General features: G+C 50.1%; 1 protein-coding gene across 3 annotated transcripts; it reads left to right on the top strand.

Moving 5' to 3' along the window:
* Window positions 1-2,923: 2,923 nt before the first annotated feature.
* Window positions 2,924-24,439, top strand: USP28 (ubiquitin specific peptidase 28). 3 transcript variants are annotated; one of them, XM_054291417.1, is made up of 26 exons: window positions 2,924-2,982; window positions 6,169-6,246; window positions 6,512-6,644; window positions 7,142-7,253; window positions 7,420-7,582; window positions 8,520-8,606; window positions 9,039-9,176; window positions 9,599-9,672; window positions 10,158-10,234; window positions 10,351-10,499; window positions 12,493-12,620; window positions 12,793-12,888; window positions 13,271-13,450; window positions 14,150-14,364; window positions 14,605-14,675; window positions 14,990-15,218; window positions 16,594-16,797; window positions 17,308-17,447; window positions 17,638-17,823; window positions 18,740-18,835; window positions 19,667-19,845; window positions 19,938-20,016; window positions 20,340-20,419; window positions 21,408-21,531; window positions 22,036-22,234; window positions 24,023-24,439. In XM_054291417.1, the coding sequence occupies exons 1-26, from the start codon at window positions 2,944-2,946 to the stop codon at window positions 24,196-24,198; spliced, it is 3,432 nt and encodes a 1,143-aa protein (XP_054147392.1). In that variant the 5' UTR covers window positions 2,924-2,943; the 3' UTR covers window positions 24,199-24,439. The 3 variants fall into 3 exon arrangements, with proteins under 3 accessions (XP_054147392.1, XP_054147393.1, XP_054147394.1); XM_054291418.1 differs by lacking the exons at window positions 17,638-17,823; window positions 18,740-18,835; XM_054291419.1 differs by lacking the exons at window positions 2,924-2,982; window positions 6,169-6,246; window positions 6,512-6,644; ... (5 more) ...; window positions 10,158-10,234; window positions 10,351-10,499 and adding an exon at window positions 10,524-10,896.
* The last annotated feature ends 1,060 nt before the right edge of the window (window positions 24,440-25,499 follow it).

The following is a 25,499-nucleotide window of genomic DNA, read 5'->3' as shown; positions in this document are numbered from 1 at the left end:
CGGGCCGCTGCAGCCCCGCTCCACGGGCCCTGCTCCAGGGACAGGGCTCCTGCAGGAGGCCGGGGCTGGCTGGGACCCCTGGTCGCTGCAGAGGGACGGGGGACACACGGGATCTCTGCTCTGGCACTCACCTGGTGCAGCTCCCACACCCAAGCGCAGACCGAACGCTGTGAACAGCTGCTCAGTGTGGTGCCCTTGCCCAATTTAATTTCATTTAGGGACTCTCTTTGCCCCATGGATGCAAACTGCATCCATGGATGGTAGCTTTGCCCCATGGATGCAAACTGCTTGGCCCTCGGAGAAGCCAAAAATCGCCCGTTCCAGCTATCAAGCCCATTCTCACCCAGTGAAGGAGCCCAATGCTTTTAAATCCCCCAGAGAAGGGATGGGAGTGCGTTCCTTTCAAGTCCTCTCTTTCATTAGACACCCTTGAGATGTTTGCAATATTCTGCCAGTTTCATTACCACTAAAGGCAGGCAATAATAAGAACATGAAGGTATTTGGAGCCCATTGCTGTTAATGAAGGAGATCTGCCTGATGCTGAGAGGGACGGCAGCTATGCTCGCAGGCTGAGCCCAATCCCAGGGCATGGAAGGAGAGGGCATGTCTGCAGCTTGCTCTGTCTGACAGTGTACAATCTCCCCCTAGCAAATTATCTTGGATGTAACAGTGCTGTGACTGCACTTAACACTGCAAACAAATTGTTCTACACCCTAGTTAATTATCACAGCATTAATCAGGCTGCTAAACGTTAAACACAGCCTGGACAAACCTGGAGCTAAAAATACGGGTCTGAGTTTATCTTTGTGACAGGGAAATTCAGAATTTTTATGGTTAATAGCTTTTTTAAGGTAGGAAAATCCTGGGGACCCTTACCTAAGCAATGAAGTTTGGGTATAGCACCATTCCCTCTGCAGTGCGTGAGGGTCCCAGAGTGAAAATCACAGTGCCCAGCACTACCTCCCTATCTCTCACTATTAATAGCCTGGCAAGCTCCCAAAATGAGTGGAATTTCTTACTCTGTTGCATTCAAGGATCACTGGTTATCTTGTTTATACTTTGCACATCAGGGAAAGAGGCGAACACCAGCTTCCACTGTTTCACCTTATCTACACTGATACCTCCTCCCTCCCGAATTCCTCATCTGGAGCACCTGTGAGAAGCAGGAAAGCCAGACAATCTCAGAACAGGCCACGCTGAGGTCCCACACCTCTCCCAAAACAAAAGGCAAGGGACAGTCTGTGACTGCCCAGGACAAATCCAATGTGGAGATGCCCACCCAGCTGGGAAAGGGCATTTTCAGGGGAGAATGGGTAACCAGGGTATGGCGGTGGCACTGTCTGACCCTACTGTCCCCCTTCCTCGTGCAGTGCCACAGCTCTGCTGGAAATGCCAATGCCATCAGTGTCGCTGGAGCTTCGGAGCCTGATGGGGATTGCAGCTGACACACTGCTGATGATGCGGGAGGAGTTTCTCACCAGTTTCCCCAAGAGAGCTGAGCCCCGCCGGCTCCTCAGGTGGAGCCAAGCTGCCCAGGTGCCTGAGCCACATCTCGTCAGCTGCACTGCTGATGGCGTGGGGTCTGCACACACACACCCGGATCCTGCACAGCCCCCGGGCCCTCGCCGGGACATCTCCATTTCAGTACCCTTGTATTAAGAGAGAGGTAGAACCCAGGCTGTGTCCAGAACACAGACCCTTTTGGCTCAGCAAATCTGAGAAATGCCTATTTCCTGCTGCTCACCCAGGCCCAAAAAAGCATGGGTTTGGCTGGAGCAGAAAGCAGGTGCCGGATCCTCGTTGTTTTGAGCCTTTTCCTGGCGGTTTTCCCCCGGGGTGCATCCACCCCTGGAGCATCCCAGTCCATCCTCCTCCAGCCCCTGCTCGCAGCCTCCTGCCGGGCAGCACCGGCGGACACCTGCAGCACCTCAACAGGGGAGGGGCCTTTATTACTGTTGTGATTAAAAGAAAATAATTCACTTTTATCAGTATGGAGGGGCGCGGCCAGGGCAGAGCGCCGGCTGGGCCGGTGTTCCCGGCTGCTGGGGTGGGGGGACGGGGGAGAACGGGCTCGGGGCGATGATCGGCGGCTTCTCGGGGGGGAACACGGCCGGACACACGGCCAGGCACACGGACACACGGGCGGACACACGGACACACAGACGGTCACGGCCGGGCACGGGCGGACACACGGACAGACAGACGGGCACGGGCGGGGGCACGGGCGGACACACGGAGGGACGCACGGACGGACACACGGACGCACGGGCGGACACACAGACGGACAAACGGACGCACAGACGGGTACGGACGGACACACGGACGGACACACGGACACACAGACGGGCACGGGCGGACACACAGACGGACAAACGGACACACAGACGGGTACGGACGGACACACGGACGGACAGACGGGCACGAGCGGGGGCACGGACGGACACACGGACACACAGACGGGCACGGGCGGACACACAGACGGACAAACGGACACACAGACGGGTACGGACGGACACACGGACAGACAGACGGGCACGGGCGGGGGCACGGGCGAACACACGGAGGGACGCACGGACGGACACACGGACGCACGGGCGGACACACAGACGGACAAACGGACGCACAGACGGGTACGGACGGACACACGGACGGACACACGGACACACAGACGGGCACGGGCGGACACACAGACGGACAAACGGACACACAGACGGGTACGGACGGACACACGGACGGACAGACGGGCACGAGCGGGGGCACGGACGGACACACGGACGGACACACGGACACACAGACGGGCACGGGCGGGGGCACGGACGGACACACGGACGGACACACGGACACACAGACGGGCACGGGCGGCCGCGGCCCCGGCGGGCGGCGCGGCCGGAACCGGAGCGGCCGCGCGTGCGCTGTGCGGACGGCGCCGCTGCCGGCGGCCCCATGACGGCCGAGCTGCGGGCCCGGGGCGGCGGCGGCGAGGTGAGCCGGCGGGGCGAGCCCGCGGGGCGGGCGGGGGTGCCGGGGGCGCTGGGGCGGGGAGCGGCGGGGCGAGCCCCGGCAGGGCGAGGAGGGCGGCGGGCGGCGCCCCCCGCGCGGGCCGGAGCCGCCGCCGACCGAGCCTCGCAGCGCGGCGGCCCCGCTGCGCCCCGAGCCCGCGGCCCGCGGCCGCTCGGGGCCGGCCCGCAGCGCTTCCCCGCTCTGCGCGCTCCCGGAGCCCGCCCCGTCGGGTTTCGTTGGGAATAACGGGCTCCGCGCGGCGCCGCGCGATGCGCCGGTACCACGGGAAAGGGCTCGGGCGGGCGCTCAGACACCCTCCGCTCTGCGGGGAGCAGGAACGCGTGTGCCCTCCCCGCCGCCGAGCAGCACCTCGGGGGCAAGGCAGCGAAAACTGTTGCTCCAAACTTGAGGGCTCTGCGTAAATCGGCTCTGAAGGGACCCGGACCCGGACGCGAGGCTGTGTCAGTGCTCAGGGGACTGAAGCCCGGACCATCCCGAATTGACACAGGGCTCTGCGCTGTCCTGTAGCATCTCGGTGCTCTTAGGACCCAAGAGATGCGGTTCAGAGAGGTCAGAGTTACGGGGTGGGATGGGATGGGGGTATCAGCCCTTTGGTTGTGCGTTAGAAGTGGCATTAGTGCAGCAGCCGTGCCCCGCTCTGGTGGGCACAGGGACCGGACCGTGCCCTCTGTGTGCATCTTGCACACGTTAATGCAGTCCGGGGTTGCTGCCTGCTGCTTCTTGTTGTGGCGGATATTGGTTTGTGAAAGCCTTGGCCGGGAACGTGGGCTTTGTTCCTGCTGCTGCCCGTGGGCTTCCAGCCCTCTCCGTATCCATTCTCCCTCACGATAAAAGTGTGGCTGAGGAGCAGAGGCTGAAGGCCAAGGCTGCAGCCTTCCTCCTCCTTGTGGGTGCTTATTTCTGGAACCCCCTTGAACTCTTGCACTGCATTTGCTCCTTTCCCTTTTCACAGTTTCTCATCAAAACAAACTTCTGAGGGCGGTGAGTCACCTCAGAGCAGGAAAATGGCAAAACCTTTCTATTCCATCATTCTTGGCTGACCTTGTAATTTTATCTCTAGTACCCTCCTTCCTCTCAGCCTCTTGGTTTTGTACTCATCTCTTGTTGCTGTAATTTAATACTAATAGGATTTGGGTTTGGGTTGTTATTTTTCCAGCAGGTAGGGCTTTGGTTCAGTTTGGGTTTGCAAGTGCAGGGTGTGTTAGCAGTGGCAGCACACTGGTGTTAATTACCAGCTACAGAGCTTGTTTTGTAGCCCCATGGCGTGTAACCTCAGAAAGCAATAACCAGACTAGTTATGGCAACAAAACCACGCACAATCCCCAAAATCTTAACAAATTGGTTGCACAAAGAGTGGTTCCTGGTGGCTTCTGTGGGCTGCCAGGCTGCCATAACCCTCTCGAAAGTGGTACAGGATAAGCTCTCTGCTGTTAGCACAAACCTTTCCTCAAAGGCTGAATAAAAGCACACAGAAATCATTGAAATATTAAATGGTAACGTAGAGCAGAGGATCAGTAATTGGCTTTTATGCTTACAGCAGCCTTTGTGAGTTCTCTGTGTGGTGGAGCAGAAAAACCACAGAAAATCATGCCCTGTCCTGCCTCAGGTTTCATTATTATAATGCAGTGTATTAGCAAGGGTGTTTGCGGGGCTTTTTCTCCACTGGAAAAATCTGCCCTGCGGCGCAAGGTGGGGTCAGCCGACATGCACGGCACGCGCTAAGGCAGCAAAATTAGCAACATGATTTAAGTGGTTTGCCTTTGTGGGAGTATGCCTGCCCCCAGCCTCTCAGCCTTGGCTCCTCATCAGGCAGCTCCTCCTGGGGCTTCTGAAGTGTTCCAGGCTGTCTTGACTTTTCTCAGGATAAAGAGCACATGGAGTTAAGGGGGGGTTGCACACACATGTGTGCTCTTTCTTGTAGAAGTTGAGCAAAAGTAGTGTTTTAAAAGGGACAGAGAATTGCCACCAGAATAGGAGTTTTTTGTTTGAATAGCTAACACAGGTGTGTGCTGTCTTTGTGTGTGGAGTCTCATCCATGACCAGTATGGGTGGGGGGCTCAAATAGTAGTTGACTCATTACTCACTGGGTGGAACTTGTGTTCCAGTGGCCTGGAAGCATCTTAATTTTTTTTTTCAATGGTGAGAGTAAGTAGAAACTTGAGTTCATTTGCCTGCAGCTTTGCTGGTTAAGATTAAGTAAAAGTGTGACCTTAAGGAACTGGGATTGATCAGGCTGTGCTGACTGCAGGATCCTCTACAGCCTCTGTAAATCAGGATACAGACCCAGCAGTTGCTCCTGCTGTAGTGTTTTTCCCATACCACACGCAATGCCAGCGTTATGGAGCTGCATCTCAGCTGTCACCCAGAGTGAGCCTTTGGCAGCAGCATCGGCTGAACTGCAGCCATGGACAGGGCTGGTGGGACCCCGGTGCTGGGAGGCTCCTTGTGGAGAGGTGCCTCTCCTAGCAGTCATTGACCGAGGTTATTTGTGCTTGCCATGTGCAGTGACCACCCTGTGGTAAGCCTAGGCTGCAAAGCTTTTACAAGTCTGGTAAAGAGAGGGTCTGTAATCATTTGTTTTAAGTGGCCGAACCAACCATAGCATGGGGCCTTGAGCAGCAAGTGTCTCCCCAAACCTCAAGTGGTCTGCGTGGAGTGGGAAGGAGGAGCATGACAGGCTCCTGGGCCCTTGCTCTGACACCTTATTGTCAGTAAGAAGTGACATGCACAAATGGCATGTGCCACCGCACTGAAAATAGCTGCTGACCGTGCCCTGGGAGCAGGCGGCCGCCTTATATGTCCTGCTGCACATGCCGCTGCCTCGGGGGTGGGCAGCCCTTCCCTCCACAGGTGCTCACATCCCACAGCGAGGGGGGCCTGGCCCCCCGGGCCTGCCTGCGTTCTCCTGAGGATACGAGGGGTTGGGTGTCAGTGTGTGAATTTAGCAGGGAAAACCCTGAGTGCGATGTTCAAGCTGATGTTGCTGTTTGCATTAAGCAAGTGTGACTGGGCTTGAGTGTCAGTGTGTCAGCAGAAAGGAAGGAAAGAAGCAGTGCTCTGCTGGGCCCTCAGCAAGCCTTGCAGAAACAGCTTGATGTCCATCCTGGTCACCTTTTCACATAAGCTGACTTTATTTCTTGCACATAGGATTGCCAGGTGCTCCTAAATCAGATGAAAGAGATCACAGGAATTCAGGATTCAGCATTCCTGCTTGCTGCTCTAAAGGTTGGTGTATATTGCCATAGTTTTGGGGAAAGAGAGCTCTGATTTTGTCCAAAAAGTCAGGCAAGTTTGGGCTCCCACCCAGCATAGCACACAGGTGTTTGCTGGTGTGTTTGCCAGCTGATGATGGGCTGGTCCTTGTTAGAATGGTCCATGTGTGGCTTGTGAGAGTGATAAAGGATCAGCCTGGGTGCATGAGAGGCAAAGGGTAAATCCTTTGCTGTTCTTCTCCTCACTGGTGCTTTGCTTTCCCCTCTCATTGTGCCAGGCTGCTGATGGAGATCTCATGGAAGCAGTCACCTTCCTGACAGAGGACCCTGCTCCAGAGCCGGTGCAGAGCCCAGCTGCTGCAGAGCCATCCGCCTGGGAAGGGAGTGTGGTGGGCAAACAGCTCCCACAGGGTAAGCCTCACCTCTGCTCCCTCCTGCAGCTTCATGTGTGAGCTCGAAGGGGAAATATCCATCCTCCCTGCTTCTGCCAGCAGCACATCCCTCCAGCTTCTGTTCTGGTGCATGTTTTGCCAGTACTGATCACTTAGTAGTGTTTTAATAATGTTTGGAGGTGACACATCACAGTTAAAAAGCTGATGATCCTGTCTCTCTATTTCAAGAGCTCTGAACTGTTTCCTTAAGCTCTGAATTTAGCTGTAAGGAAATCTGGGTAGTGCACAGCTGCATGCTTTGCCCTGTTCTCCTCATCCAGCTCACTCAGTGGCTCCTAGGCTGCCTGGCATGGTCTGAACAGGGATTTCTGCTTAAAACCTGAACTAGTACAAACTTTGCTTGTATTGGTTGAAGAGCCGTGTTTGTGAAGTATGATGTTTTCTAGAATTTTCTCTTAAAGAGAATGTTTGCTGCTGTTGGTGGAAAACTGATCAGAATGCTGCCTCTACTTCTAGATGTTGGTGCTGCTCCTGCCCCTCACAACCAAGACAGCCTCCGCGCGGCCAACACTGTCAGACCACTGGAATCACCCAAAGCCTCAGCTGCAGAAAGGGATGCAGCTGAAAGGTCAGTGGAGCTGTCAGACCCCCGCTTTGGCTTTCCAGGTATCAGTGGGTTCTGAGACTGCTGACTGGAGAACTAGCATGGATCACCTGCCAGGTGGACACCTACTGGCTGGAGGGGAGCTTGACTGCTGTAGCTTTTACAGCACAGTGTTTCTCTCTTGTGACAGACCACAGGATGCCCATTCTGCTGAAAACAAAAACCGCTCCAAAAGGAAACGCTGCGAAGTCTGGGGAGAGAGCCCCAAGCAGAGTGACTGGAGAAGAGCGGGTGACTGGCCTGTCGGAATGAAGAACATAGGAAATACGTGTTGGTTTAGTGCTGTTATACAGGTAATCAGCAAAAAAAGTTCTCTGATCTCAAACTTGCTATGGTCTTGGAGTCAGAGTGTTTCTCAGTTAGAAGTAAACATGCAGCAGTTCTGTGGGGGAGTCATCGTATGCAGATGAGTGAACGTGACCCTGCTCACACACAGAAACTTCTGTGTTTATGTGATGTGCCTGTACAGAAAGAGCCAAAGAGCAGTTAAATAGGCTTTACTTAAAAATAGCTACAGATACAGAGAATCTGTGTGTCTGTATGGAGGGAGTTGTGCAGTGATGGCCAAGTGCCTGCTGAAATGATAGAAGCTTGCCTGGCAAAGTGAACTGGTAATTTAATTTTACTGCAGTTATTGTTGGCTCGATAACACATGGTGTATCATATTTCAGTTAATGGAATACACTGGCATAGATGCTTGGACAAATAAACAACTAGGCAGCATATATTATTAGTAATGATCTGAAGAAGAGACAATAGTAAGTGGAACTGAGCAGATTTGTCTCTCCTAACCATTTCACATCAGCAGAGAGATGTTAATCATTTGTCTTCAGCTCTGAGAGGAAGCAAGAAAGCTGCAAATGGGTTCTTCTCACCATGGCTTCTTCTTGGATGCTTTTCTGAGCCTGCCTGTGCAGAATAGAATGGTTTTCCTGAAAGGTTTATATCTATCCTAGAAATGGCAGGATGAGATTTCGCCCTTTGGGTGGGTACAAACATGCTGATGATCTCAAAGGTCTGTTCCAGCCCAGTTAATTCCATTATTCTGATTCTGTGCTGGTCCAGCAAGGGGCTGCTCACACTGTAAACATGCATTCAGTAACACGGGACCATTGGGAATGTGAAGTTACAAAAGAAACCTGTCAAGTCAGAGTGAAAACAGGGCATCAGATTGCAGTGAGTGCAGTCCTTGCAGATGCTGACCAAGCTTTACCTCTCCTGTCCTTTCAGTCTCTGTTCCAGTTGCCAGATTTCCGGAGGCTGGTCCTTGGCTACTCCCTCCCACAGAATGTGCTTGAAAGTTGTCGTAGTCACACTGTAAGTTTTGATTCAGTAACACTGTCAAGTTTCCCTCTTTTGTGGTGTAGCATTCTGCTCTTTCTCTAACCAGATTTAATTTGGGGCTGAGACCTGTGGCTTTAAAATCATCTGGCTGTGTTTAAGATAAATTTAGGAAATTCTCAAAGACAGAATCAGATTAGGAAAAAAAAAGGGTTGCTTCTTGTATCTCTGTTCTATAGAGCCTTTAACTGCTGTGTGGGGAGATGTTTTTCCTATAAAACTTCTTTGGCAGTTCCAGATGACTCCTTGGTTTGCATGCATAGTAGAAGAAGTGGTATTTGAGCCAGTGTGCAGCTGGTTGTGTACCTTTTACTATATGTGCCTGTGGTGTTCAGTGGTGCTGTGTTTTAAGATTATGCTTTTTAGAGCTGCAGGAAGGCTTTGACTTTTCTCATTTTTGCAATGCAGGGAAAAAGAAATATTGCATTCATGCAAGAACTTCAGTGTCTGTTTGCATTAATGCTGGGGACGTGGCGTAAGTTTGTAGACCCTTCTGCAGCACTGGAACTCTTGAGGGACGTGTTTAGATCAGCTGAACAACCACAGGTAAAACCATGTTGAAAATCCTTTAGCTCTCTTCAAGCCAGCAGTCACAGCCACGGCACCCCCATTTTGCCTCACCCTGCTGGTGCTTTCAGAGGCCTTTTCCCATGTTTGTCAGCCGACAAGCAGCTGTCCCTGTGTCATTAGAGCAGAATGTACACGCATGCTAATTACCCAGCCAGCGTAGCATGGCACTACCCAGCGCCATCTGCGTAGTCGGGGAGCGATCACGATAATTTCCTCTGATCTAGTGTTCAGATAAGCAGAGTTCATTATCAGTCTAAATCAGCTCAGCACTTGAGTCTTTGGTAGCTCAGCTGAGTGGGGGCGACTGTACCAGCCAGGTTGTGTCAGTGCTCAGCAGACTGGGGGAACCCCTTCTGGTGGGTGTCACCACTGACCCTCCACTCTCATCTCTCTCGCAGCAAGACGTGAGTGAGTTTACACACAAACTACTGGACTGGCTGGAGGATGCATTCCAGCTCACTGTGAATGTCACGTGAGTGCTGTGTGTTCTCGGGAGTCTGGCCTAAGGAGGCTTTTAATGAGTTGGAGGACTTTATGTGACAATTTTGAGCAAATGAGTGTTCTTTGTTTCCTGTGGATGAGGCTTACTCAGCTTGAAACGTTATGTCTGCATCTCCTGTTTGTGAGTGTGGGACTTCACTCAGTGCCAATATGGCCTGCAGAGTAAATGAGCTTTTGAGGGAGCTCAGCAGCCCTGGTGAACAGAAAAGCTCTGGTAGTTTGAAACTTTCTTTCAGAAGCTGGCACCTTAACCTTTTTTTTCCCCCTCTTGCCAGTGTAAGTGTTATCATTGCTTTGGAACATGAAAATTAATGAGAAGCTTCCTCTTTATTTAGTGCTTGGATAGAAAAATGTACTTTTGCCTGTAGGCCCCCAAACAGAGGCTTAGGTTATGACTTGGGGTTCTTTTGTAATCTCCAGCTGCAAATGAAAGTGTGCTTTTGCTCTCTGAAACAGGAGCCTTGGGGACAAATCCGAAAACCCAATGGTGCAGCTCTTCTACGGGACTTTCCTGACTGAGGGGGTCCATGAGGGTGAGTTAAGGCGCTGGTAGATTGAACTTTTTAACTCCTTTGAGTGTTTTGGAGTTAACCAGAATTTTTGTTCTCTTGAGTTAGCTCATGGTTTCTGTATGGTTTCCATCATCCAGGCAACACTTTTTCCAAGATTGAGACCTTTGGTCAGTATCCCCTTCAGGTAAATGGTTACCGGAACTTGAATGAGTGCTTGGAAGGAGCCATGGTGGAGGGAGAGATGGATGAGGCAACAGCATCTCAGTCAGTGAAGTATGGACAGGAGGTTAGTTTGACCTTTTTTGTCGAGCCTTTGGTTGCCTGCTGCAGAAAAGTGCAGCACACACAGTGCAGGGCTACTCTGATGACTTTGAATGGCAGCTGTGAGTGTTCTCTAAGAATTGAATACAAAACATTTTCTGGATACCTGGAATCTCATGTAAATGTCTGTTAGTGTTAGGTGTTCAGACACTTAGTGTAGTTAGACACTAAGTCTTTGCTGATTTATAAAAATGTGACGTCCTATGTAACCAGTTCAGAGAGTTTATTTTAAATTGCAAAGGTCAATGTCTGCCTCTGAGTCAAGTCTCTCTCTTTCTGTTGAAGCCTACCTGTACCTGAGTAGGGGGAGACCTACTGCCTCCATATTTTCGGAGGGTAAAAGTACAGTGCTTAACTCCATGGTATGCCATTTGGAATTTGTCTCTTTCTCCCTATTATATTGTGTACGGTTTGGGGTTTTTCTTCTTGGTTTCACTCTTATTTTCTGACTGTGATGATTTCATTTCTTTTTTTTTTTTCATCTCACTAATCACAAACCAATCATAAAAAACTTAGTTGCAGCAAGGTGAAGAAGCACCATTGCATTCAGCATCCTCTATGTGTAAGTGCAGCAAAAGTTAGCTTGGAGAGAGGCTGGGAAACAACATTGGCAAAGGTATCTGGTGTAGGCAGGGCAGGGAAGAGTATTTCAGTTCTATGAGAGTGTCTGGAAATTGTGTTGCTGTGGTTTAGACTAGCAAAGGAGAAACAAAGTATTGAGCAGGGGAGCTCTGCTCTGACCCTGGACTTCAGTGTTTGTCCTGGGTTTTCCTGGTTTCTGCCTGAAGCAGCTCAGGTGCATTTACAGGGGATGTGGGTGTAGCTGGTGTTGGCTGGCACTGGGGACAAAGGCACCTTGGAGCTCATTAGGCAGGTTCGTTTCAATCCAAGCTGTTTTAGTTCCTCAAAATTCTTTCCCAAAATTAAGGGAAATTTGACCCATCATGGAGCTGTTTTAATTCTTCTGTCTGCACAGATAGGAGGAAAGGGCTCTGCCTTAATTTCTGAGAAGCCTTACTGGGAAAATTGTGCACCTTAGTTTCACTTCCTAGGATGCGGTGGCATGACAGGGGACATAGGGAATAAGGTGATTTTGTCTCTTGAGCACCTAGGCAAGTGTGCTGAAAGTCAAAGCAGCAGGGGAGTTAACAGAAACTTCTCCCAGACTATGGGAGCATAAATCATTCCTCCTTTGTGCTTATGGGCTGCTGCTTAGAAAGCTCTGGTGTGGGGCAGTTTTGTTGCTGCGGCACATCTGACATGAATTCCACAAAGGACAAGGAGCTTAGTGTGCTCACCCTGAATCCTGAGGGGAGCATGAAGTGGGTGGTGCCAAGCTAAAATAGGTAAAGGAAGTATCTGGCAGTGGATGCTGGAAGTTGTTGTGAATCCAGGAAGAGCAAGAGGAAGTGTAAATTCAACTGAGAATTTTTCTTTCAGCATAACTCTTTGAAGTAGTGTATGAAGCTACAGAAAGTAGTTGGGGGGTCTTCTCTGACTCCCCTAAATCAAGTAGTTTGCAAGTAGACTGAGAGAGAATAAGGATTCTGGTGCTGCAGGAGGACTCCTGGTTTGTTCATCACTGCATGTAATCTCCCTCAGAAAAGAACTCTCTTGGGGGCTCCTAGATGATGTGCAGATTGTGTGTAGCCTCAACTAATTTGTAAAATTCAGTGCTGGACTTAATAATCCATCAAGCTGGATGCATCAGGCAATGACAAGTAATCTTGAGAGCAATTATGAGGCTTTTTCACAGTAAAAATGTAAAATGGAAGCATAAATTACTAACTTGTAAAGTTTGGCTTTCTGACTAGTCACTCTGCAAACAAAACCTAATTCTGTGCTTAAAGACAGAGACTTTTAAATCAGTCTGAAATCATATAGGATCAGTCTGAAATGTGCCATTAGCAGTCATCTTAAAACATTTCCCTCTGGGGGCATTTCTGCTTTTGTTACAGCGCTGGTTTACAAAACTCCCACCAGTTCTGACCTTTGAACTCTCCCGATTTGAGTTCAATCAGTCACTAGGACAGCCAGAGAAAATTCACACCAAGCTAGAGTTTCCCCAGACTATGTATATGGACAGGTGAGTTGTCCTGTTGCACGGTATGTTTAAAGCTGTTGCTTTGCTATAAATAAAGAAATTAAAAAGGTTGTTTGGGTGAGCAAGAAAAGATTCTAAAATATTTTTGGAAGATGGTAGATGTTAGAAGTAAATAAATCTCACCTGGCAAACGGGGCTCTGTATTTCTGTTTAGGTACCTCTACTGCAATAAAGATCTTATTCAGATGAAAAGAGAGGAAATGAAGAGATTGAAGGAGAAAATGGTGACTCTGCAGCAGAAACTGGAAAGGTGAGTAGTCAGCTGGTTTTATTTTTATGCCCTCTGGAAGAGTGCAAATGTTTAATTTTAAATGAGCTTTCCAATAGTAGAGGAGCTTGTAGGGGAAGCAGAAACAGCAACGTGCTTGTTCTGAAACGTGTGGGAGGAGGAAGTGTATTTTTCAAAAACAAACCTGTCTCTTCAATTGTTTCTAAATTTAATGACACTATTATTAAGGAATTATTATTAAGGAATAAGTTCTTTCAAGAGCTGAGTTGACACTTTTCAGCTGCACTGGCAATGTAGGTGAGGAAGCCCAGTAGCACATTACAGAAAAAGTTGTTCTCTTGTCCCATGAGGTTTAAACCCATCTCGTTCCTTCCTTCATACAACACCTTGCGTTTTCCCCCAGGTACATGGAATATGGCTCTGGCCCAGCCCGCTTCCCACTGCCGGACATGCTGCAGTATGTGCTGGAGTTCATTGCCACAAAGCCAGCTGGGGCTGTTTGCTCTGCTCAGAGCTCCCAAACAACTCCCCTGCACTCCCAGGCCAAGCCTAATGTTTTGGACGTGCTTTCACAGCCAGACGGGTCAGTAAACAGAAATAAAAAGGATGCACAGGAGGGCGATTCACCTCCCAACTAAATGGTCCTGGGTGGCTTTCCAAATGTGTGTTATTTATCTGGGCGCTGGTGAACACAATACTGTAGTGTGCAAATGCTTGTGCAAGTAGTGGGTCACTGCTTTGCTGGTCATTTGGTTCTGTTGGTGTAAGTAAAACACTGCATCTTGTTCTGTTCTTTCTCCTTGTCCAAGAGCATCCCTATATTCCTTGCCTAAGCAGCAGTTAAGAACTAAATTATGTGCTCTTTTTGGTTAGACTACTCATTTTTTTTGCTTCATTGACCAGTAAATTACAGCAATATTGGATTATTATAACCCAGGCCAGCATGGTTGGTTTAACACTCTAAATTAAGCTGAGTAAACACACATGTTTTCTCAGTACCAATGGAAGGAATTTTTAGTATTGCTCATTGTGGATCTGTGCTTAGAGAGTTCCCTAAGAATTTTCCTTAGTATTCTTCCTATATTTTAGTTTGGACTGTGAAGGCTGTGAAGCACATTTCAATGTACTTGTTCTCTCTGCATTTTATGCTGCTCTGGAAAGGAAATCCTGCTCCAGCTCTGGAGTAATTTTTGTTTGGTTTATTTTGTATTCTTTTCCGAAACAAGAAAAACTAGAGAAAGATTAAAAAACCTGCCCACTACTCTTGGATTTTGCTCCACAGCATACAAGAAAGGACTGATGCTAGGACTGAAGATGAAGCTTTCTTTGTGGCCAATTCTTCACCACAGCAGAGCTCCGGTGTGGATCTCCAGCCTCCTGTTTCACCTGCGGAGCTGTCTGAGCGTCCAGCTCCTCACGTGGTCTCCAGGGAAGAGCTGAACCTGGTTCAGACGTGTCTGCAGCGATGGAGGAACGAGATCGAGCAGGACGTGCAAGGTTGGCCCCAAATGCATTTGTAGGGATTTTCCTCCTCGATGCCCACCTGGTTTCTCCTCTGTAGCTTTGCTGGATACAGCCTGAACTACAAATAATATTGTCCCTGTTTGAGCTCTGGTGTTGAGTCTATCTGATATTCTCTGCACGGCCTCAAATTCTTTGAAGTGAAAGGAGCTAGCATAGCCTGATGAGTAGTCATTAATTTTTATGCATTTCTCTCATGGTTGATGTTCTTGGCAGATCTGAAGGAATCTATTGCCAGAATCAACCTGTCCATCGAACAGATGTACTGTGACCCTCTCCTCCAGCAGGTAGGAAATGCAGCTTTCAGTGTGTAAATATTAACCTAGTATTGCTGATCCTCATTTTTGTTAGTAGACATTGGTTTAAATTGCCCCCTCCGCTGTATTTTTAAATTTCCAGTGATGAAGCAGAGAAAGATTTAGTTACAAAAATCTTGTTTCTTCTTTCCTTAAAAGTCAGTTTTCACCCAGTAAGAAATTGATCAAATTGCTGGACTCTTGTGCCGTGCTACACCTACAAACATTGCCAGTGTTGGTGTGGAGAGGTCAGGCAGAGTCAGTCCCTGGCTGCACCCCTGAGCGATGCCCTTGTCACTCTGCAGGTTCCCTATCGCTTGCACGCAGTCCTGGTCCATGAGGGGCAAGCAAATGCAGGGCACTACTGGGCCTTCATCTACGACCAGCCCCGTAAAAGATGGCTCAAGTACAATGACATCTCAGTGACAGAGTCGTCGTGGGAAGAGCTGGAGCGAGAGTCGTTTGGAGGCTTGAGGAATGCCAGTGCCTACTGCCTGATGTACATCAGTGACCAGGTGTCCCCTGTGGGTGCAGGTACACGGCCACAGCTGCTGGTCAATGACGTGTGTGTGTGTGTGTGTGCTGCTGTGTCTCTCTGGCCTGCATGATTGTTGTGTTCCTCAGCTCCTTCAGCACAGCTGTCTTTTGACAAAGCACAAAACTTCACCTCAGATAGGATTAAATAATCTGCTTCATGCTCGATTCATTTCTAAATACCTGGTAGGACTGAAAACTGCCAGGAGAAGCATCCAGGTGAGATTGGGAACAGCACCTCACGCGTGAATCATGTGTGTACAGGCTAACACTGCCCTTTTGCCACATTTAACATGCATCTAGTGCTTGTCTTCTTCATTTTGACTTTGTGTGGTGTTTATATGGCAGCATTTGTTTCCTCAGGGCATGTAAAACACCACCACTTTATCTCTCCCATTTTTATCATGCTTCCTGGCTCGTTTGCTTGGTCTTTGATGATTACACCTAATCTAAATGGGCTCTTTTTTGTGCAGCCTTTCCCCGAGAGGTGTTGGTACCTGAGTGGCTCAGACTTAGTGTGTTTGCCGTGCCAGTGCTTTGTGGAGAAATTGCTGTGCACGTGGCTCTAGACATGGCAAACAGCTGTACAAGGACACAATAATTTCACGCGTGGCTCATTTTGATATAATAAATGGAAAGAAACAATGGAGAGCTGACATTCTGTTCATTGCTAAATGTGGCTGATGAGGATCTGGAGGTTGTTCTTTGTTTTCTTATGACAGTTCTGAAACAAACCCATTTTTTTCTCCTATTTAATGCATTTTTTTGTTGTTTTTTAAAGCATTTTGCAAAGGGTGCATAAAAATATCTGCTGTAGAAAGTTGCCATTTGCTTTTGATAAATTTTAGGACTTGTCTGAAGCTGATGCTGCTTGGGTTTTGTGCTGTTTTACAAGTGAATACTGAAGTACACCTAAAAAGCACTAAGAAATATCAGCATGATACTTGTGCTATAGAACCCATGCAGCCCTTACCTTACCTGCTGTACAGTGATGAAGGTGTGTCATCTCTGGCTGAGCTGTGAACTTTCCAGCTGTTGGCAGTTCAGTGCTGTTCCCTGTGCACCTGGAGCCCTTGGGCCAGGATGTGTCTGACCTGCATCAGCAGATGCTGGCTCTGGAATTGCTCTGTGTAAATGCTGTCCAGTAGTAGAACAAAACAGGGGTTTGTTTTAGATAACTCTGTAGATTTGTCTTTATTTTTGCACCTTTGCTTCTGGATCACCTTAAATTACAGAGCCAGTAGAAAATTTGGCTTCTTTGCCCTTTTATCCCTCAGCCAATTTCCTGTGGCTGCCCGTGATGTTGTGCGTGTGTCCCTGAGGGTGGTGCCCTGCCACAGTGTGTTTCCTTATGCCAGTCTTGCATTTCCTCCAGATGAGGATGAGGGCCCAGAGGCTAGACAGCTCCAGAAGGAAGTGGAAGCTTTGTCCCCAGAACTGAGACACTACATCCAGGAGGACAACTGGCGCCTGGAGCAGGAGGCAGAGGAGTGGGACGAGGAGCAGTCTTGCAAGATTCCTCAGATGGAGCCTTCGCCTACTTCTGAATTGCAGGACCTCTCTTCTGAGTCAGGACCAGGTAATCTCGCTCTGAATTTGCAGACAGTGTCAGAACCAGGAACAGCCAGCTGGTCACCAGTACCACTGTGTGGAAGCCTTGCACAAATGTGTCAGAATGCAGGAGCAGGTGTGAAAGAGGCAGCAAAGGCAGCTGCTGGAGGCTCTACCCTGACAGTACAAAAGGCTGTTCTGCTGGTTTTGCATGTGCATCCTTCCATGCCTGTCCCCAGAAATGCGGTTTCCCATTCACTTAATCATCATGGGCTAATATCAGTTCATTTCCAGCTTTTTCTGTTTTTCACAAATATGGAGCGGACAAGTGCTGTTCTCTGGAGTGGGAACCCCTGATGCCGTGTGCCATTCCCGCTGGAACGGGGTATGCACACACTCACCTCAAGTGCCTTCACCTCGGGCAGGAAGGCAGCAGCTGTGTAAAACTGCATGGACAAGCTGCAAAGCATTTTTGAACGTGAGAGAAAAAAAAACCTTGCAGCTCTTGCTGACTAGCACCACACGTCTGTCCTGACAGAGCAATCCCCAGTGTGTGAGCCGAGCGTGCACTCCCTGTCCTCGGAGCATGCCAGGATCGCCAAGGAGCAGACTGCCAAGGCCATTGCCAACACTGCTGATGCCTACGAGAAGAACGGCGTCGAGGCAGCTCTGTGCGAGGTAGGAGCTCAGCCTTGGCCCAAGAACCTCCCCCTTCTTGTCTCCAGATTATTCTTCTTGATAGACCTTTGCTTTTCCCATTTCTGTGAAGTTCTGTAGCTGCGCCACGTTTAGCTCGGTCCCCTTTGGCTTTCCTGTTTTTGGCTTTGGATTTTCTTACTCACTCTCTTCTTTTTCTTCTTGGCCACAGCGCAAGGAGGTAGAGCCACTGAAGGCCCATCCAGAAGAAATATCCCCCACAGTTCAGGCAGAGCAGCCCCGGGACACTCAGGAAGCAGAGGCTGCTGCCCAAACTAGCTCACAGGTCTCTGAAGTGGAAATCCCCAGTGTGGGGAAGATTCCCGTTAGATCCGATGCAGATGGATATAATGAGGAGGTACAGATTCCGGTGCAGGGATTAATTAATTACTGCTGCTCGTTAGCCTGTAGCTTTGTAGTTAGCTGGCTTTGAGCTGCCCTAAGGGTGGGTGTCATAGTGTCTGTCATAGGAGCAACACCCTGTACAAAGTCAGTTTTCCTCCTGTGGAAGGGAAGGGGGACCACATCATTCCATAATTCCATTTTTAAATGTCGTCAGAAAAGGAGCTCCATAAGACCACTCAGTTTGTCAATCTGCATGTTGGTCATAATTCCTCTTTTTGGCACAACTGTATCAAAATTGATCCTACCTGTGTTAGTTTCTTTACAAGTCTCTCTGCTGTCTTCAGTTACTATTTTGTCCCCAGTCAAAGATTTTAATCCCAATAGCATAATTTACATACCCTGCCCACTGATTTTTTTGGGGTCTGACTTTAACCACTCTCATACGTGCTCAAGCAGTGTTTTGAAGTTCTCTCAATTGCATGAGTTGGATTTCACACAAACACTGGGGCTGTCACTCCTTGAGTAGGTTTGAGATGTTCTGGAGTGATCTTGGCTCAAGGAACTGCTGCACCACAGGTTCTGCATTTATTTTACATGTCTTAGGAAGATTGAGTGGGACATGGTGGGGACATGGCCAGCCTGCTTTACCTTCCCACTAGTTGAATTTAAAAATTCAAGGGTTTGGAGTGACCAGCCTTGAGATCTTTAAATGCCCAAAAAAAGCCCAGCATGTAAAGTGCATGTGATGGATAGAGTCAGTAGCATGCAAGTAACTCACAGCCCCAGTTATCACACCTGTACTCATACAATTTCCTTTAAATCTTATTTTTGAAAGTTTCTTCCATTCTTCACTGTGCTGTCTCTTCTTTCCCTGTCTGTTACTGTTTTCCTTGTTCCTGTTTGTGTCTGTTCTCCTGCTTTTGTGGTAGGTGATGCTGAGTCCAGCCATGCAAGGTGTCATCCTGGCTATTGCAAAAGCCCGCCAGACCTTTGATCGTGACGGGTCTGAAGCAGGGCTTGTTAAGGTATTGATTTGTTTGCTAAATCAAATAGTATGGATATCTGTTTTCCCAGAATAGAGTATGTGCCATATTGACAGGTCAGGAATGTAAAGGGAACGATTTGTGCACTTTTTCTTCTGGTTAATGGCCTTTGCCCTGCATTTTAGTTCCTGCGCTCTTACAGTGATGAGATATCCGTGGGTTCAAAACAATTTTTAGAGCTTGCAAGGGAACACCCTCCTGCCAAGACAAACAGAAACTTTACTTTTTTCTGCTTATTATTTTAGTACTGTAAAATTTGGTTTTTTCCTCCTGAACATACTTGCTTACTTGTGACCTCTGCTGTCAAAGATGTCAAGAAATGTCTGTGTGAACAGAGGTTCGAAAGCATAACCACTGGTGAATGCTGAAGCTGGTGTTAGATTTTACAGGCAGGTAAATTTAACTAAAAATACCACATGGACAGAATCATCCATGCTGTTAATCTATTGCATTATAAATCACAAGATACTCTTGCACCTCAGCAGGTAGAAGTGTGTCCCAGTCGATTTTGGCAGCCTGGGCACTTGTCAGAGGGTTGCCAAATGGGTCTAAGGCAGCTGTACCCTCTCTCAAAGGCTCTTACACACCCTGGCACTTTTGGAAGCTCGCATTTCACACGTGGGGTTTGCCTGGCTGTAGGGGCCGTTGGTTTAGAGCTGAGGTGTTGGTGGGCTTCTTTGAGCACTGGGATATCACCAGCAGAGGAGGCTCGGTGTCCCCACAGGAGTCCTTGCGAGCAGCACCGGTCTGAGCTGCTGTGGCATTCCCACGGGCACACGGGTGGATCTGTCAGTACCTGTGTTTCGTTGGCAGGCATTCCACGAGGAGTACTCCCGGCTGTACCTGCTTTCCAAAGAGACCCCGACCCCCCAGAACGACGCCCGCCTGCAGCACGTGCTCATCTACTTCCTGCAGAACAACGCTCCGCAGCAGGTGGTGGAACGGACCCTCCTCGAGCAGTTTGCAGACAAGAACCTCAGCTACGATGAACGGTGAGTGCTCAGGGTTCCAGGGAGGGCTTTTCCCACCTGGATGTGCCAAGGCCACTGTTGTGATTTTTCTCCTTTCTGCTCACATGGAGCAGGTCCATCAGCATCATGAAGGTGGCACGGGCAAAGCTGAGCGAAATCGGTCCTGACGATGTTGACATGGAGGAGTACAAGGTAAGGGACCAGAGAGCTGTCTGATCCTTCAAGCTGTCCTAGCTGGCTCTGTCCAAACTGGGAAATGAGGAGCACGGCATGGAGCTGCATGGCCAGCACAGTGGCCACTGAATGCCTGTTGGCAGAGGGTGTCTGCAGGGAGCTGCTGTGGGAGAAGGAATACAACGGAAATCTGAGCTTGGAGGAGTGTCTGCAGTTGGCTAAATTCATATGTGTCAGTCATGAGAGACATTTAAACACTTAAAAGGGTAGAATTGGGAACCCCAGACTGCATGTGGGTGTTCCAGCTGAGGCTGATGCTCTGTTTCCTCCTCTCCTCACAGAGATGGCACGAGGACTACAGCCTTTTCCGCAAGGTGTCCATTTACCTGCTGACGGGGTTGGAACTCTACCAGAATAGAAAGTAAGTTCCTCTAATTGTGTTTGGACAAGATAAGTTGTAGCTAAAAGTAAAGGCCACTGTGACAAAAATTTTTCTTTCTGAGCCACAATGGCCTGTGTTTGAGGCCAGTGGGAGATTTTTTGACCTGCTAATAGGTCTTCTTGAATCCACAATCGAGCTTGGTTAACAGTTTAAAAAATATGAGGCTGAGCTGCTGGCTGGCTGCCTGACAGTTCTGAGGCTTTCCCCTAGGATTTCCCTTTGGGAAGTAGAGCTTTATATTCTGTTTTCCGGAGATGAATTTGCAGGAATGATTGCCATCACTTTGGGATTTTTCACCTTGGACTCCTGTATTAAAAGGAAAGTGCCTTTAGATGGATTTACACTTTGTGCAAACACATAGTTTGGAGCTCTCAAAGGGCCTTGGTTTCCTCCTTACCATTCTAGAACCTGTATTTTCCTTCAGTGGTGTAGGCTTTCAGAAATTATTCCTGGATGGAAACAGAACTGAATTCCAAGGTGGTTCACAGTGACAAGCCACCAAATTCAGGTGGGCAAATTGACATGAGACATGACAAGAGCAGTTTAGAATTACCCCAAATTGACCTAATCCCTGTCAGCAGTTCTATTTTCTTATCTGAAGCTTGAAATGTGTGAGGGACTGAAATACACAGCCTTCTGCCCTTCTTGGGGTGTCCTCTCATAGTTCCTGCAGTTCCTGGAGCAGCACAGAAAACAAACACAGAAACAAGCACATTGCACATAAACTTGGTTTTAAGGGGCTCTGCCCAGACACTTGTTTGGCATTCTGGGCAAAAAGGAGCAGGAATGGCTTGACATGGGGCATCTGTTCTTTTGTGCTTTGGCAAGGAAATACAGCTTTTCCCATCGAGCCCGAATCTTCCAGCCGGGCCCAGCAGGAAAGGTTTCCTGAGCTGAGCCAAGGGAAAGGCTGTAGTCACGGCCCTGGCAGAGCCCAAAGCCTGCAGAGCTGACCCTCTTCTTGCAGGTACCAAGAGTCACTCACCTACCTGGTCTACGCCTACCAAAGCAACACCAAACTGCTGCTGAAGGGAACCAACCGCGGCGTGAGCGAGTCGCTGATCGCCTTGTACCGCAGGAAATGTCTCCTGGTTCGTATCCAGGAGCTCAGCACTCACTCTGGAGAGGAGGGGAGGGAGCAGCCGGGGCACCATGGCAGCCAAGACCAGTGTAACTGTTTCTGTTATGTCTATTAATGTGATTCTGCCCCTTGCTGAGTGCCAGCAGCAATATGGAAAGCTAATAATGGTCATGATTCAATTAAAGAACATGCCACATAGGTTTCAGGGAATCTAGGCAAAGGCACATCTGGTTCTTGCCATCTTCAAACCAGAACTGTAAATAAGCTGTGTGCTCTCTGTATACAGATACAGCAAATTGCATGCATGTGTATGAATATATATGTTTTCAAGTCTGTTTTCTATGGTGTGTTTCCCATGCCTGAAAGTGGCTGTTCCACCAGCACCTGGTGCTGTTAGTCCTTATTCTCTGCATGGCTGCCAGTGCAGAGCCCAAGCTGGGCCTTTCCTGGATGGTTATCCATGGTCCATGCTTGTTCTTTACAAGTCTGTCCCCAATTCTCCTTCCACCCCCAGAAGCTGAACGAGGTGGCAGCTTCTCTTTTTGTCAGCTGTGAAGAAGCTCATGTGTCAGAGGGTGTAAGCATCCTGAATGAGCTGATCATCCCCTGCATGCATCTCATGAACAACTTTGAGATCTCCAAAGAGGACCTGGATGCCATCGAGGTCATGAGGAACCGCTGGTGCTCCTATTTGGGACGAGAAGACATGGACGGTAGGACATGGCTGCTCTTCATGGGCAGGCAGTATCTGGATCTGAACTGGGAAGGAATTAAAGACCATCTGAAATTAAATTCTTGGTGTCTGCGCTGCAGCCCATCAAGGCCCTTCTAATTGTGGGAGGAGAAATGCATTTGAATGACCCATTAAATCCTGTTATAGAAGAAATTAATCTTTTGCACTAAAGCTGCAGAAGTGTACCTCATCCCTAAAATGGGCCAGTTGGTGTCCTAAGAATGGCTTAGAGTTCCCTTGAGGGGCTTGGGTCTTCTGTCAGGGCTTCTGCCTGACTGGAGGTACCCAGGAATGGCAGGTGAATGCAGACATGCTTGGTGGCATGGCATGCTCCTCTTCAGGAGGGAGGAACAGGTGTTATCAGAGGCCAAGGTTATGGAAGATGGAATGGGGGAGCAGATTTGGGGCATCTCTGCCTTCTGAAGAGGAGTTTGTCATTGTAGAGCTAAATGTTGGTTCTGGGCAGCTGTTCTTGTTCTGTGTTTTGTTCTGGAGTCAGCCTCTGTGACTCCCCTCAGGTCATTTCTCTTCAGACAAATTGGTCCTGACTTGCCTTGACATGTGCGTGAAGGTCTGAGGAGTCCCTGCAGAGTTCTTACCACTAACAGGGGGTAAACTTGATGAAAGAAAATTATGCAAAACCACAGAGGTTTATTCTCAAAATACGGTTGTAAAAATTAATATTGGATACATTTATCCCAGTTGCTGGGCTGGATGTGACAGCCTTTGCTTACAGAGAAGGTTTTAAAGAACCAGAAGCTGCTCACCCCTCCCATGTCACGTGGGCTGGCTGAGGTGTTGCCTGCTCCTCTTCCCCCGTGGGAGCCGTGGTGTGTCGTGGGGGCCGTGGTGTGTCGTGGGGGCCGTGGTGTGTCGTGGGGGCCGTGGTGTATCACTGGGGCCGTGGTGTATCATTGGGGGCCGTGGTGTGTCGTGGGGGCCGTGGTGTATCATTGGGGCCGTGGTGTGTCGTGGGGGCCGTGGTGTGTCATTGGGGGCCGTGGTGTATCATTGGGGGCTGTGGTGTATCATTGGGGGCCGTGGTGTGTCGTGGGGGCCGTGGTGTATCATTGGGGGCCGTGGTGTGTCGTGGGGGCCGTGGTGTATCATTGGGGGCCGTGGTATATCATTGGGGGCTGTGGTGTGTCGTGGGGGCTGTGGTGTATCATTGGGGCCGTGGTGTGTCGTGGGGGCCGTGGTGTATCATTGGGGGCTGTGGTATATCATTGGGGGCCGTGGAGTGTCGTGGGGGCCGTGGTGTGTCATTGGGGCCGTGGTGTGTCGTGGGGGCCGTGGTGTATTGTGCACTCCAGGGACCTCAGCCCTGCCCTGGGAGTGGACGGTGCCAGCTCAGCACAGGCTGAACTGGCCTGTCTGGGGGGGGTACAGGATGCGGAGGCTCCATTGCCCTCAGTTGCACAGTCAATATTTGGGTGTCGCCCTGAAGCACGCAGTGGTTCTGCACTGACAGCCGGGACAGGAGCACCTTTGCAGGGAAAGCTCCGTGTCTCGTGTCTCAGTGGGACACGGCCTGCGCTCAGGCAGCCAGGTGGCAGTGGAGCCTCCCTCACAGGGCCCTGGGATTCAAGCAGGACTGCCCGGTGCGGGGCCTCCTCTGCCTCAGCAGCCACTGCTGATCCCTGGTGATGGGCTGGGCGGCTCTCAGCACAGGGAGAGGAGCCTGCAAAAGGCACCACAGCTCCTTAACCCGGGGCTGGAGCCCTCTGCCGTTGCTGCCACTGACCGTGTCCTTCTTTCCCCTTGACAGCAAAGCTGCAGATGAAGCTGGGTGAGCTGCTGCCCCGGCTCCTGGACGGCTCCACCGAGGTCATTGTGCTGAAGGAGCCCCCGAAGATCCGGCCTAACTCCCCCTACGACCTGTGCAGCCGCTTTGCGGCCGTCATGGAGTCCATCCACGGCGCCTCGGCCGTGGCCGTGCAGTAACCGCGGGCGGGCGCGCCGGGGCTGCAGCGGGAGCAGAGGGGCCCTTGGGATTCCAAGCTGTGTTCTTTGTAAATACGAGCGGATAAAAAGCAGTATTGCACTTGTGAGGCAGAACGTAAGGCGGTAACACGAAGGACCTGGACCACTGTTACAGTGCGAGGCGCAGCAGCGCCGTGGGGCCCAGCTGGGCTCCAGAGGCTCCTCTGTCCTGGCAGCCCTCTAGCTGCAGCCCCTGGGCCACAGGAGCCCAGCTCTGTCAGCGCCGGGGCTGCACCTCCACAGCTCCCTGAACGGCCACTGCCAGAGGCTGCGTGTTCCAGTCCAGCCACGCTCCTGCTCGCAGGAGCCCGGGCTGAGTGAGGAGGAGGCAGCAAGGAGCAGTGCCTCGTGCTCTGCAGCGTGGGCAGTCATGCACGCAGCTCTGTGTGGTGGTCAAGTCAAGCAGGCTTTTGCCTTTTGTATTCCAGCTGGCACCAGAAACCACGCAGGAGCCTTCCTTGAAGAGACAGGCAAATCCTGGCAGTGAGGAGCCAGGACGGGGCTGTGGGTTTGTGCCTGGCAGGAGCCGACTGGCTCAGGGCAGTCACATCACCCCAAAGGATATTCCCCTTGTGGCCGGAAAGCAAACTTCCTTCTCCCCTCGGGTGGTGGGTCAGGGCTGGATTACTGTCAATGGCAACTTGAGGGCTCAGATCAGCCCCTTGTGTTGGTGGTGGGCGTTTGTGTTGACTTTGTTAACAGAGTGCCCCGTTGGCATTTCCTTTTGCGGTCACCCTGTGCTTGCCTTTGAGCTGCAGCAGTTGTAAGCCAAAAGTTCTGAGTCAGTGGAGGGGGATCCTGTTTTTTGGAACTATGCAGAGTTTTCTAACAGTGCAATAAAAGCATTTGTTCTATGTTAGAATGAAAAAGCTCCTTCCATGTCTTTATTCCACTCTAGGGTTCTGCCTGAAGGTTCCCTCTGTACAAAATGTGTTGTCATTAGCAGAGCTGCCTTAAAGGTGGTTCCACCATCCTGTCGGGGGGTGTTTCCGCAGTATTTAGGAATAAAATGCTCATGTGGGAGAATCTTGCACTCTCCTGGTGACTTCATGATGAGGTAGAACTGCTTTTATCCACAGGTAGTCTGGCTGCCAGTGTCCCAGCAGTGACCCGTGCCTCCTCAGGGACCAGGGTGCTGCAGTGCCAGTGCTGCTCTTGCAGCTTGTTCCCCCATTGTTGTGACAGAGCAGTGGGATGAGGCCTTCAACTTACTGCTCAGGGTGCTTGGCCTTCAATGAATGGGAAGGTGGAGCTCTTGAACA

Source organism: Melozone crissalis, unplaced genomic scaffold, assembly GCF_028551555.1.
Source record: "Melozone crissalis strain CALT ecotype California unplaced genomic scaffold, PUWL_Pcris_2 ptg000092l_1, whole genome shotgun sequence".
Lineage (NCBI taxonomy): Eukaryota > Metazoa > Chordata > Aves > Passeriformes > Passerellidae > Melozone > Melozone crissalis.
The sequence above is the reverse complement of the archived record's forward strand: the minus strand, read 5'-3'. Positions and strand labels throughout refer to the sequence as shown.